A 14,992-nucleotide genomic window follows, 5' to 3' on the forward strand; every position below is an offset into this window, starting at 1 on the left:
GGCATGGGAAAGAGAAACTGAAACCATAATTTTACAAAACAATACGATTATTTGAATGTTCATGTCAATTTTAAGAAAGAAAAGCAGGGTCTATTACATATTAATAATTAACAGATACAGAAATGTTGATAATGTTAAGAAGCTACTATTTGAACTTGGAATATTTGTTTTGTTTGGTTTGGTTTTTGAGACAGGTTTCTCTATTTAACAGTCCTGGCTGTCCTGGAACTAGCTCTTGTAGACCAGGCTGGTCTTGAACTCACAGAGATTCGTCTGTCTCTGCCTCCCAAGTACTGGGATTAAAGGTGTGTGCACCACCACTGCCCGGCTGGATTTGGAATATTTTAACTCTCCCTTATGTGTGACTTTCTTGGAACTGTTCTTTCAATAAAATAACCAATGTTGCAATATTGATTAGGAGAAGACATACAGGTTATGTGATTTTTCTATCTTATACTGGTTTTTCAAATAAAGTCATAGTAAGAGGCAGAACCAAACAAGTGATAAAAATAAACACAGCAGCAATTCTCAGTAAACATCTAAGTAATTGGCAAATTAGACAGTGACTGTTTGGAAACAGAGTCTTCAACTTTTTTTTTCCCACTCAAATACTAAGCCTAACCCTGCTTAGTTTCTGAGCTTAGTGGGCACTGAGTGTGTTCATGAAGGAATGGCAATAGACTCTATTTTGCTTTCTAGATTAACACTGTTCCATACCCTGCTTCAACTTGGTAGAAGTTGAGAACTGATCTCTGAAAGTTGTCCTTTGGCACACCCTTGGCACATGCATGGGCAAACATGCATGCATGTATGCATGCACAGAAACTCATTGGATCCAACAATAATGACCTAAAATATGGCACCCAACAGAGACTCAATAAATTCCTGGAAATAATCTTAAAGAAACTTCCTATATAATAAATCCTAATTTTTTACATGCCTTTCCCTTACCTCTTTAAATACCACTGCAGAGTATGTATAGGTATAAGCAACTGTGTAATATCTAGACCAAGGAATTTCTAGAGTAATTAAAACTAGTTCCTTCTGATTTGGAAGCAGCCATTTCTTAGTTTCTTCACCAGAAAAGTCATATTTAATAAGAAGTTCAATTGAGTCAACTTGGAAATTGTCCCTCAGATATGTACTGCATCTAATATGCTTCATCTTTTCCCTAAGTAATGAATTTTTAAACTTGAAAAATTAACTACAAATGAAAGTTTATATGAATACTATTTAATACTAGGTTATAATGGGATGAAAGTGACAGATCTTACTTGAGAAAAGCTTGTTATTATATGTGTCCATGTACAGGTATGTGCATGTCATGACACACATGCAGGGCTGGTAGATTTCTACTTTTACCTTTATGTCTATTCTGGGGACGGAACTTCGGTCCTATCAGGTTTGAGTGGCATATATTTTAGTCACTGAGTCCTCTCTCTGCACCAAGATGTTACTGTTAATACATTCTGTGCTGTTTAGCTCGTAAAGTATTTATTACTTTTGAATTGAAAAACATATTAAGTACACCCTTATTGTTTAGCTCAATTTTATTTTTAAAAGTCTACTGTATGAAAACATACATATGTTCAAATGCTAGTCAGTTCCAAGAAAAAGAAACATTTTACTTCCCAAGGAGTTAATTATACTCAGCATTGTATTCCAGTGTCTAGAAATTTACTAGATTACTCCAATACTATGGGAAAAGGGAAGATAACTTTTATGAGGACATTTAAATATTTATGCAGATGATATCAGTATCATTTCCGTAAGTTGAAAAGATCTGCATCGATGTGTATGGGTCAAAACTATTGTCACAAATTGACTATGGCCTACCTAAATCTCTTTAATGTCTCTTCAAAATTGGCTATAATCTCACTTGGCTACTGACATTTTCTTTTCTTCCTTTTTAGAGATAGGGTTTCACTAGGTAGCCCTGACTGGCCTGGAATTTGTTATGTAGACCAGGCTGGATGCTAGGATTAACGGCATAAGTCACCACTCCTGGTTGGGTACTGACATTAAAAATAATGTACGAACTTGCGTGACAACTTAGACATATTCTAGTCCTTGCAAGATAGCAATAAAAGAACAGTGAGTCCAAGGTCAGACTGGGTTTTAAGGTGAGGCTGTCTCAAAAACCAAAGGTAGGCTGTGGATATAGCTTTACTATTAGAGTGCATACCTATCATATATGAGAACCTGCAACTGAGTCCCAGCACCCCATAAGCTGAGCATGGTGGCACCACATGAAATACTCAAGAAGAGGTATTCAGAACATCAGCTGCACGGCAAGTTCAAGGCCAGCCTGGGATACACGAGACCCACCACAAACAACAACCTTCCTCCTCCGCCCCAATATGAATCTGAATGTTTGGGAAATTACTTAAAAAGGAATGCTGATTTTTCTTAGCAAGAAAACACTTTTTACTTTTAGATATAAAATTGATTGTACTTACATGTGATCTGTTGATACCTGGTTGAGACTATGGACAATCTGTGAAACCAAACTGTCATCCCTACAAGCCAAAAGGCAGTTCACCTCTTCTGCTATTCGTGAGTTAAAGAGGAGGCTCTTTGTAGTTGTAGCAGGTAAAGGAGATGGAAGAGGCAGCTGGTTCAGGACTATTCAAGGGAAAAGCAGATTATTAGAAATTGACTGACTATAAGAAGTCTTTCTATATATGTGTGTGTTTATATAAATTTTAAGACTAAAAATAAGTTATAAGTATCAATGTGACAAATGACTAAAAAACATTACTCTTCACTCTGAAAAAAATCTCAATTAACCCAAGAAATCAGCCCTCTCAAAACACCACAGGCCACTGCAAACCATAGTACTAGAAATTACTTAGCTTCTTTGTAGTCATGCTTAATTTTCATTTAGAAACTTGAATGAACTAAATAAAACACAACTTTGAGACGTAAGGTTGGAAGGTAACTTATCTACAAGATGGATCAGATTAGTAGCACTCTCAAGACAAACCAAGAACACTACCTGACTCTATAGTACACTGATATGCAATATAGTTTTAAAAGCTTAAGAATAGACAAAAACAAATAGCTCACAGTAGAATATTTAGAGTACAACATTCCTAAAGAACAATAAAAAATTCTTGCCATAAATTCCTAAACAGTTCTTTTTTTCACTCTACTCTAAACAGCAAACAAACAAAAAAAATAAATATTTTGCAGCTTAAATTATACTATTTAATGTTAGCACATTTAATGAGGATTTGTTAATTTGTCTAAAGGTTAAAAAATTCTAACTAAAATATTGGGCATCATGCTTTTGGGGTAATTTCAAACCAACTCCATAGTGTAATTACCATACTGCTCTTACCAATAGGCAACATGATATTCAAAACCCAGTACCACTAGAATTTAGGTAAGATGGGCTCTCAAGTTCTCATTGCTGGAGAGCTATTTCAGGTGCTGTTTTTATAAATGCATTCCAAAAAAGTCCTTATTCTTATTTGTCAACACGTTTCTTTAGTTTTGGCATTTCTTAAAGTTTTGTGTCATGTTTTAAAAGTCTTTAGGAAACAGAAGTTAATTTATGTATTAGATAGCAATATTAATTTTGCTACTCTCACAGGTACAACAATCAAATATATTACTCATTTTTCTGTTCTTTACAACATTAAAGATAATTTCAAGTGTCTCTAAAAATGAATGTTCGCAAACAACAAAACTTAAATTAGATAAATTATCCAAACTTACGGTCTGTGAGACTAGCGATCCCCGCAAGAGTAGTTATGGGGACATGGGGCATATCCCCATTCATCCTGAAGTTCTGGAATGGTGTTGCCTAGGAAAGTACTTAGTTCAGGTGCCAGCTGTCATTACTTTCCATTTCCCAAACTCTGCAACACACACACAAAAGAAAACCACATATTACTTGTGGAACTATATCAAATATATGACTAGTATAAGGATGCTTAACCATTTAAAAACTAAAAATCTCAGCTTCTGTTTGTTCAATCTATTTAACAAGTCATCCATATATACCACTTACCATATACGAGACTCTGCAAAATGCTTTAAACACATTAAAATTTAGGCCTCACAACAACCTTGGTACAGAAGGTTACTATTGTTTTCTGCATTTTACTAATAAGGAAAGATGTAATTAGAGGGAGCTTAAAGTAACTAGTGGAGTGCAATTCTGGCTCCAGAGTTTGTTTCTTAACTACTGGGATATACTGCCAGAGAAGGGTACTCAAACCTGATAAACACTAATTCCTTTCCAAACTCTAAATACATTTCAATTTTTACTTACTAATCTGATTTTAATTTCTTGTCTAGTTAATTCTCTTTTCACTCTCTTAAACAGACTTTACTCTCCTGTGAAGAATATCTATCTCATCAGATTCTCTTGGATTCTTCTTGTGTTTTTTTGTGTGTGAGCATCTCATTAAGATAGTCTCCCTATGTAAAAAGACTTTTATTCTCTTTTATTTTAAATCCTACAATTCAAGATCAATATTTAGTGTTTATCATGATGTAATTCATAATTTTATATGTTTGTACATACATATAAAGGATACTTTGCAATACTGAACATTTTCTCCCTTTTAATGTCTCCAGAATTTTTTCTTCTTACTTTCAACTTACAGCTTCAGTAACATTTTTGTATGAAAGACAATATGACACTCCAATAATTTGTGCATTAATTAAAAACATGCTTTTATTAAACTGCTTTAGTATATGCTACATCAATTACAACACAGGGCTAACTTAGAAAACTAAAATGAATTTCTTTTCCAGTGCTGGGAACGGAAACCTGGGCTGCACACGCACAAGCCTCCATCTCTGAGCTGCACTTCTCAGCAGCTGTTTCTGGATTAAATGTCTCCATTTTCAACACTATTTGTCAGTTGTTTTTAAGAGAACCTCTAAAAGTTTTTGAGTTGTAAACTTCAAACAATCACTTGAGATAAATGGCTTCCCTTATTCATACATGGCTGGGTCAACAGGTAAAGCCAGATGCTAGGAAGCTTGAAGGTCTGAGTTTACTTCCTGGAACTCACACAGTGGAAGCAGAGATCTGACCCCCCCCCCCATGTTGTCCTCCGGCATGTACAGATGCTGTGGCCTAACCACACCCACACCAGACACTCGCACCCCTCAAACAAAAATATTTTTTTTGAGTAGATACATATGTGGTACTCAGAATATAATTTTAAATTATAAATATAGGCAAACAAGTTATACAAAATACAGATGTAAGGCTTAGCAGTCACAAAGTGAACATTCATAGGAACAAACAGAAGGACAGCACCTAAGTCCTTAGAGAGGTAATAGCTATTCTGTCATTATAATCACTTCTTGTCTTCTTCCAATAATTTTTATATCTATATACTTATTAATGGGCAGCTAAGTAACACAACCCCTGCCCACACCTTTTCTTGATGGGCGACTAGTAAAATTTGTTGGTAGAAGCCTACTGAAAAAAATGGCACAAGAAACAATAGAGGAAAGATGTAGTTACTATTGCCTATACTTCTGCTCCAGTTTGAACTTCCCTTGTTAATCAATTTAATACTCTAAGACTCACTAAAGAAATTTAAGCAACACTACACATTTAGCAGCAACATCAAACACTTTAAAATATAGAATAGAAATTAAAATCTGAATGAAACAGGTCACTAAAACCCAGTATGTTTGTTTTAACTTTATATCAACAGGGAAATTCCAAAGTACCAAATCATCAAATGCAAATTATTTATAGAACATCATAAAAATATTTTGCTACTCACTTACAGTTCTTGTCAAACACGTAAACTTCCATATTTAAGCATATTTGGTTCAGATAAGAACTAATAAACAGTAAGGAGAGGGTTCTATTGGGGGAATACCTGACTTTAATTTACTATGTAGCATGTACAACAAATCCAACCTCAAGCCAAGTATTTTAGCCTAAAAATGACCACATATAAATTGGGATAACAATAAAAGTAAACATGAGACTGTATTCTTCTTAGTGGTGTGCATGTATTTACATACTCTGACATCAAGCTCTATTACAGAGCTACAGTAATGAAAACAGGTTGGTATTGGCATAGAAACAGAGACCTTGACTAATGGAATCAAATGGAAGACCCAAATATTAATCCACACACCTATGAACACCTGATTTTTGACAAAGAAGCTAAAATTATACAATGGAAAAAAGAGCATCTTCAACAAATGGTGCTGGCATAACTGGATGTCAACCTGCAGAAGAATGAAAATAGATTCATATCTATCGCCATCACAAAACTCAAGTCCAAATGAATTAAAGACCTCAATATAAATCTGACCACCCTGATACATGACAGAAGAAAAAGTGAGAAGTAGCCTTCAATGCATGGACAGAGGAGATAACTTCCTAAATATAACCCTAGTAGCACAGACAATAAGAGCAACAATAAATAAATGGGACCTCCTGAAACTGAGAAGCTTCTGTAAAGCAAAGGACACAGTCAATACAAAAAGGCAGCCTACTGAATGTGAAAAGATCTTCACCAACCATGCATCAGACAAAGGTCTGATCTCCAAAATATATAAAGAACTCAAGAAATTAGACATTAAAATTCTAAATAACCCAATTTAAAATAGTGTACTGAACTAAACAGAGAATTCTCAATAGAAGAATTTCAAATGGCCAAAAGATACTTAAGGACATGTTCAACTTCCTTAGCTATCAGGGAAATGCAAATCAAAACAACTTTGAGATACCATCTTACACTAGTCAGAATGGCTAAAATCAAAAACACCAATGATAACCTATGTGGAGTAAGAGGGAACACTCATCTACCACTGGTGGGAATGCAAACTTGTACAACCACTTTGGAAATCAGTGTGGCGGTTTCTCAGGAAATTGGGAGTCCACCTACCTCAGGATCCAGAATACCACTCTTGGGAATATACCCAAGAGATGCTCAATCATACTACAAAAGCATTTGTTCAACTATGTTCATAGCAGCATTATTTGTAATAGCCAGAACCTGGAAACAACCTAGAAGCCCCTCAACTGAAGAATGGATAAAGAAAATGTGGCACATCTACACATTAAAGTACTACTCAGTGGTAAAAAACGATGACATCTCGAATATTGCATGCAAATGGATGGACTTAGAAAATACTCTCCTGAGTTAGATAACCCAGACCCCAAAAGACGAATATAGTATGTACTCACTCATAAGTGGATACTACCCATAAACAAAGGTCATTGAGCCTATAGTTCATGATACTAGAGAAGCTAAGTAATAAGGTGAACCCAAAGAAAAACATATATAGATCCACCTGTAAACTGGAAACAGATAAGATTGCCTGACAAAATTTGGGAGCATGGGGGCAGAGGGTAGAAGGGGAGGGTTGAGGAGAACTTGAGGAAATGGGATAGTCGAGATGGAGGAAGGACAGATATGAGAGCTAGGAAAGATGTCTTGATTGAGGGAACCATTATGGGGTTAGCAAGAAACCTGGCTCTAGAAAAATGCCCAGGAATCCACAATGATGACCCCCTAGGTAAGACCCTAAGCAATAGAGGAGAGGGTATTTGAACTGGCTTTATCATGTAGTCAGACTAATGATTATCTTAAATATCACCACAGAACCTTCATTCAACAACTGATGGAAACAGAGACAGAGACCCACATCGGAGCGCTGGACTGAGCTCCCAAGGTCCAGTTGAAGAGTGGAAGGAGTGAGAATATGAGCAAGGAAGTCAAGACCATAAGGGGTTCATCCACTGAGACAGTTTTCCTGAGCTAATGGGAGCTCACCAACTCCAACTGGACTGGGAGTGAACGAACATGGGATCAAACTAGTCACTCTGAATGTGATTGACAGTTGAGGCAGACTGAGGTGCCACTGATAGTGACACTGGGATTTGTCTCTACTGCATGTACTGACTTTTTGGGATCCTATTCTCTTTGGATGCATACCTTCCTAAGCCTGGATGTAAGGGGGAGGGCCTTGGACTTCCCACAGGGCAGGGTGCCTTGCCCTCTCTTAGGACTGAAGAGGGGTGGAGTGAGAGGATGTGGAGGGAGTGTGGGAGGGGAGGGAGTGGGAATTTGGATTGGCATTTTTTATAGTAGTAGTAATAGTAATAATAATAATAATAATGATAATAATAATAATAGAAAGTATCTTGAACATGGATGAGAGATAACCCAGTCTGTAAAGTGCCTTCAGCACAATCATAATGACTTGAATTTAACCTCAGCACTTGTGTAAAAACCAACACACACATTGTAGGGTGCTAGAAACATGCTCAGTTGTTAAGAGCATTTGCTGCTCTTCCAGGGGACCTTCGAAACACCCACACTGGGGGACTCACTCTAACTCCATAGTAGTCTACTCTTTTCTGGCTTCACAGACACATGTGCATATATACTTATTCCACTCCAACCCACCATCACCATTTTTTAAAAGTCTGGTATGGTAGAGTACACTTGTATCAATGCTGAGGAGATAGAGATGGGTGTATTTCTAGGACTAACAGGCCAGTCAACAAATCCTAGATGGGCAACAAGAAATTCTAAGGAAAAAAAAGTTGGCCTGAGTGTGGTTGAACACTATCCCAGCACTTTGAGGGCAGAGGTAGGGGAATCCCAGTGAGTCTGACAGGTAGAAACAACATCCTGGCACTTGGAAGGAAGAGGCAGGTGGATCCCAGTCAGTTTGAGGCCAGCCTAATTTACACAATGATTTCCAGGCTAACCTGGGTTACATAGTGAGACCCTGTTTCAAAAAAAAGAAAAGACACCTGAGGTTGTCTTATGACTCGCATATGTGCACAAGTGTACACTCACACTTACATGTACCCACACTTGCATGCCCCTGTACATGTATTGCATGCATATAAGAATATGCCCTGAAGAACTGATCATATATGACTCAAAAATATGTGCCCATATTAACACATTATAAAGCATTTTAGCAGTATAAAATGGGCAGAAAAGATAACATGTTTATTAAGCAGCTACTGTATTATAAAGTTGCTTTAAAACACTTAAGTGTACTTTCATCTAATCTTTGATGAGTAACCTGGTATACAGAGAAGGTAAGAATTTGCCTGAGATCTAGGCTATCAGACACATGGACATTTTACATAACTAAAATGTATAATCAACAATGTCACAATATATAATCAAAGAAAAAAAACTGGGCTATTTAAGCTCTTCCACTAGGCAACCACAAACAAATTATTCAATATTTCTGTACCTCAACTGCTTATATCTGTAAGAGACAAGTAGTTGTTATTTCTAATTTTGTTATAACGATGAGCTGAATTAATACATGCAACGATGTAAAGTACTTAGGTTTGTGCTTGGAATGTAGCAAGTTTCGATAAAAGTGTACTGCAACTACTATATACTTTTTTGTACTTTGATTCTTATGTTATCCCAGACTATATTTATATATATATACAGTATATATACACACACAAATATGGTGCATTCTTTTTCTAATATTGTTAAATGAGCAGTTAAAAGTTAGATTTGGTCAGTAGTTCACACAAACTTATGCATGGCATCCAATATAACAAACATTTCTACACTATTTGGTTCTTATGATGGTGTACCCAATGTCAGTTTTGTGTCACAGATACTATATGCTGGGCAAACAAAAGGGATTGTACCACACGTTAAAGAATACTAGATAGAATATACAAGATGTATTTATAAACAGGTTGACCAGAGCATATGGACAGAGAAGAAATGCCTGTAAGAGTTTATCATATAATGTTGAAGGAGTTCCCATATCCTTGCTATAAACAAACTCAAGATTTCACTTAGGAGTAATAAAATAATCAAAAGAAAGATGGGGTAGTAGTGAGAGAGAGAGAAAGCAAAAGGTTCTGTGAGAATACAATAGTATTAGCATGCAACAATGGTCTAAAACTGGATTTAAATAATCTAGAATAAATATCTGTGTAATATTTAACTGCAATTTTCAAAAGTAAGAAGCTGGTAAGGATAAAAATAGTGAGAATTACAGCTATGCTATAGAATGTAGCTCAATGGGAGTCACTGACTCACCTTCCCAAAGCCCTGGTACAATCAACGCCAGCCGCACAAAAATTACTACCCCTTACCTCCCAAACCCAAAAATAGTTCAGGAAGAATCCATATATTACATAGAATAACTATTAAATGACACAGGATAAAAATATAGAATGTTTCAACAACTGGAGCTTTCAGCACTGACATGATGCCACAAGGGGGAAATTCCATAACTGACAGACATCATGTGACCGTGAAGTATAACATGGGCATATCCGGGCTAGGAACATAGCTTGCCGAGCCTGTGGCAACTTGAGACTGATCCTATGTAAAGGCAGCCCAGAAATAACTCCACGTAGCTTTCTTACCTCCTCACATGTGCCATGGTACACATACTTGGCACACAGGGTAAATAGGAAAAGTACAGGTATATAGAAAGCACTACTTAAAATTTATCTTCTTCAGTAAGCATAGACTCTAAAAAATTACCTTCAGGCTTTATTTATTAAACAAACAAGTTTTTTTGGGGGGGGGGCATTTCAAGGCAGGGTTTCTCTGTAGCTTTAGAGCCAGTCCTGAAACTAACTCTTAGAGACCAGGCTGGCCTTGAACCCATAGAGATCTCTCTGCTTCTTCTGCCTCCCAAATGCTGGGATTAAAGGCGTGCGCCACCACTGCTTGGCTGAAACAAATGAGTTTTATGATTAGATTTTGTCTCATTCTCAAAATACCTATTTGTATACAAATATTCCCAAATTAAAACAAAACAACAACAACAAAACAAACCATACCCAAGTATAAAAATCTGCAATAATTCTGATACTAAGCATTTTGGATAAGAGCTACTCAGTCTGTAAAAACAGGAGCAAGAGGAAGGTAACTTTGTAGTAGGATATTTGTTTTTAAGCACTTTTTCCTGCCAGGCATATGTGCGCACACATACGCACACACACACACACACATACACACGCACACACGCACGCATGCACTCGCACAAAGCGCAATCTTTACTATGTCACAAGAAGGTTATTATAATGATTGTTATTACTTCCCTAGTTAAAATTTTAAGTCTTAGGACCTGAGGAGTTTGTAGCTACATGGGTAGAAAGTAGAGATAAGATTTGAACTTGGGTGTTTTCCATTACTTTTATGTTTACTTGTTTATTTTGAAGGTAGGATCTCCTTAGATAGACCAGGTCTTGAATTCATGATCTTTCTAATACAGCCTACCGAGTGCTAGGTACCAGAATGAGTCTTAATTCAAGTGTTTCTAAACCAGGTTCATATTCCTGGTACATAAAAAGATTATAAACCATGGATACACGATGTGGGATGTCCTTATTTATATGTGTTTTTTTTATTGATTGATGAATAAAACTTTTTCGGCCAATGGCTTAGCAGAGTAAAGCCAGGTGGGAAATCTAAATAGAGATAGAGAGAAAAAGTAGGCAGAGTCAAGCAGATGCCAGCCAGCTGCCGAGGAAACAAGACATGTAGAAAATGAGGTAACACCATGGCCATGTGGCAATACATAGACTAATAGTAATGGGTTAATTTAAGACTGCCTGAGTCATCAGTCTTGCAATTAATAAAGTTTCTGTGTGATTATTCAGGTCTGGGCGGCTGGGAAACAAAAGCACAGTCTCTGTTTACGAATACAAGAATTCGTCTACATTGTTATGTCCAAAAATAAAAACAAAAAAGCCAATAAAGGTATAAAACAATAAAAGTTCTTTTAAAAGCTAAGCATTTGTCTAAGTTCTCAGAGAAAAATAATTAGATTGTAGCCCAAGAATAGAATACAAATATCTGATATGCTGTAATTCAAAATCTTTATACCATGTGATTATAAGATTATTTTCATCTTTGACTCAAATTTCATAAATATGGACTATTTTAACTGATGCTTTTCCTTCTTTGCTAATGTAAAATTTTTTGTTGGGGTAGACAAGGTTCAAAACTAGCAAATCTCGGAGCCAGGGAGATGGTACAATGAGTATGGTGCTTGCCTGCCTGTGAACCTAGCACTAGGTTAGGTATAAATGAGTAAATCCTGGGGAAAAGCCAGCTGGTGAGCCAAGCAGAGTCTAAATGGCAAGCTCAAAGATTGAAAGACCCTATTTTAAAAAGAGAGAAGTGATTGAATGATACATCTCAATATCAACCTCTGTACTTAATACACATCTACATGGGTGGGCGTGCGCACACACATCCCACCCCCACCCCCCGATATATTTTATTACTTCAGTTAATATTATGTTGAATTTTATGATGGCTTCAAATCCATTTGGGAAATGAGTGGAATATAAATCTTCAAAAGCTACAGAGTTAAGTAAATAAATCTTATGTTGCACTACTTAATCATTTCACTTTAGTCAAACTACCTTCAGAATCTGTTTCCCCATCTGCTATTTAGGTACCTTTTTTTCCACATTATATTCATACATGAATGAATGGATCTTCCTCAAATCCTAGCTCAAAAACAAAGTTATCAATCGACAACCCCTGTCCACTGTGAAAATTTACTTCCTTTAAAACATTTCTGCCTCTATAAAATTCCAAATTACCACCATTAAGTAAGAAAAATATAAAATAAAACAAAGCTACTACGGGGTATTGACTTAAATTTTAGAACTTCCCTTGAATCATCCCAGGAATACAAAAAATGTTTGTAATACTACATGCCTAAATCATGTAGCTCTATTGTAATATGTACAGTGAAGTGTACATACATAACATAGAAGGGTATACTATGTTATACCAAGTTTATTATATAAGGAAAAATTAACCACTAAGAAAATCAAGTTGGGATTTGCATTCTTTAAAAACAGTTTATAAAATGAAGTTCTGCTTGCTGAGAAACAAAAATGTAAGAATTTGCCTTGATATTTGTTTTCTTTCCCAATTTCACATGAACTTACTTTAATTAGTGGCAGTTGTATATAATGAGGACTGAGTACTTAGACAAAGTAAGACCATATCAGTATATAAATATACAAACTGCATCATGGAAAAAAATAGCACTAAATCCCAGAATGATAATATTAAAATTTATAGAGTGGAGTCTGGGGTGTGTCTCAGTTGTCAGATATGAAGAAATTCCAGCGTTCATCCCTAGCACTTCACAAATAGGGTGTAGTAATACATGCTAGTAAACCAGCACTTGGCATAAGGAAGTCCTCTGCTATACAGGGCTATATGAGACCCTGCCTCAAGTAAGTAAATAAATAAGTAAAACTAAAAAGATTTTATAGAAGAAAAGTGCTAGTGTGTTTTGGTTTGCTAGTCTATCCTCCCCCAACATAAAAATATTTTTTTAGTGCTGCAAATAAAATAGCCTGTCTCTAAGATCTGCATCCCCAAATTGAGACTATCTTAAAAAGGCTGTTTCTAAAACAGAGATGGATGGTATTAGAAGGTCAAAATAAAGCCACTTTTTAAAATTTCTTTCTAAATTAAGTTTTTGTTTTAAATGTTTTAAGAATTGGCTCTCAGGTTTGGAACAAAATATGTTTGGACAATATGAAATTTTATCTGTAATCTAACAACTCCACAAGAGGGCAGACTTTCAACTACTGTTGAGTGGGATAGTTTAAAAAAATCAGATTTAATAAACTACTGTAAGAAAAGTTGGCCAAATTTTTCCAAATTGATGACTCAACATTATTAGAAAGCAAGAAATGATGAGTGTGTGATGTGCAAAGAGCTCGCATGGTGAAGTCTTTTTTCAATGCATGTAAACTTTAAGAAAAACTTGGCTATACAGAAACTCCTGTATTAATATTAAATTACAAATAACCTTAGTCTTGATATCTGTGTTGACGTTTGGCTGCCTTAGAATTGTCCCTCTTTTCTCCTCCTCTCCACTTCTTTCTCTTTTTTCTTGTTTTTTGAGACAGGTTCTCAATATACTACTCAGGCTGGCCTTTAGCTCAAGTGTGCACTTTCATGCCCATCTCTGATCTACAAACCTTTCCAAGAAACTATTGCAACATTGATTTTTTTATCCTAATATGACACAGATTTGTGAGCAATCCATTAATTAATATAACTCAGTGTGATTACAAATGGGATGAGAGTCTGATATTTTAGTAAACTCTTCTAGTTAAAGAGGTGAGATCAAAGGCTGGAGTCAAACTTAGGTAAGAGCACTCGCTGCTCTTCCAGAAGACCCCAACATTTACAGGAAGAATTACAACCATCAGGAACTCTAGTTCCAGGGACCTAATGCCCTCTTCTGGCTTCTATGGACACTAGGCACATACAAGGTGCACAGACATACACACAGGCAAAACCCCCATATACACTTAAGATCATTAAGAAAATTATCTGAAAAAAAAAACTTCAAAAGGATACAGACTATAAAATAAATCAGATTACCTGTGCATAATCTGCATCTTAATCTCTCTCTCTCTCTCTCTCTCTCTCTCTCTCTCTCTCTCTCTCTCTCTCTCTCTCTCAAGATACCATTCAAGCAATCCTTTGTAATGATTTTTTTATTGTCAAATCATTCTAATCAGTATGAAATACCTGCTTGGTTAATGATCTCTATTCCCGATGAAACAAAACAAAAACTGTTTACTTTCACAAATTCTTCAGTTATCTATCCTCATCTTAGAATTTTTCTTGAACCCACACTATTCATATATTCACTCACATCCTTTCTCCAAATGCCTCACCAAAGTCAGTAATCACAATGACAATGTTAAATTAAATGAACAAGCAAGTCTCAGGACCCACATAATTTGTCCAAAATCAAAACAACTGACTACTCTTTTTACAGAGTAATTCTTCCCTTATTTTCCAAACAACAGTATAAAATTCTCAGATTGTGCTCCTCTTCTTGGATCCCACCCTTTGCATCTTCCTGTCTTCATTCCCCTACAGACTGCCTTCAGTTTCCAGTTTAAAAAACAGGAAAAACAAAAATCAGCACCTCCATGCTGATAACTCCAGTTAGTACCTACAACTCTGCTTTCTGCTCACCCCAA

The 14,992-nt window shown here is 36.1% G+C and overlaps 1 protein-coding gene across 2 annotated transcripts in view; it reads right to left on the bottom strand.

Annotated features, from left to right (window-relative positions):
• The window catches only part of Nipbl (NIPBL cohesin loading factor), a 153,700-nt gene that overhangs the window by 86,424 nt on the left and 52,284 nt on the right, over positions 1-14,992 (bottom strand). For both annotated transcript variants that reach the window (XM_048428991.3, XM_048428995.3), the window contains exons 2-3: positions 3,724-3,866; positions 2,460-2,625 (exon numbers count right to left, since the gene is read on the bottom strand). In XM_048428991.3, the coding sequence (XP_048284948.1) occupies positions 2,460-2,625; positions 3,724-3,787 (230 nt within the window). In that variant the 5' untranslated portion in view covers positions 3,788-3,866. The remainder of the gene's footprint in view (positions 1-2,459; positions 2,626-3,723; positions 3,867-14,992) is intronic.

The sequence above is a fragment of the Myodes glareolus genome, chromosome 15 (assembly GCF_982192425.1).
Source record: "Myodes glareolus chromosome 15, mMyoGla1.1, whole genome shotgun sequence".
NCBI lineage: Eukaryota > Metazoa > Chordata > Mammalia > Rodentia > Cricetidae > Myodes > Myodes glareolus.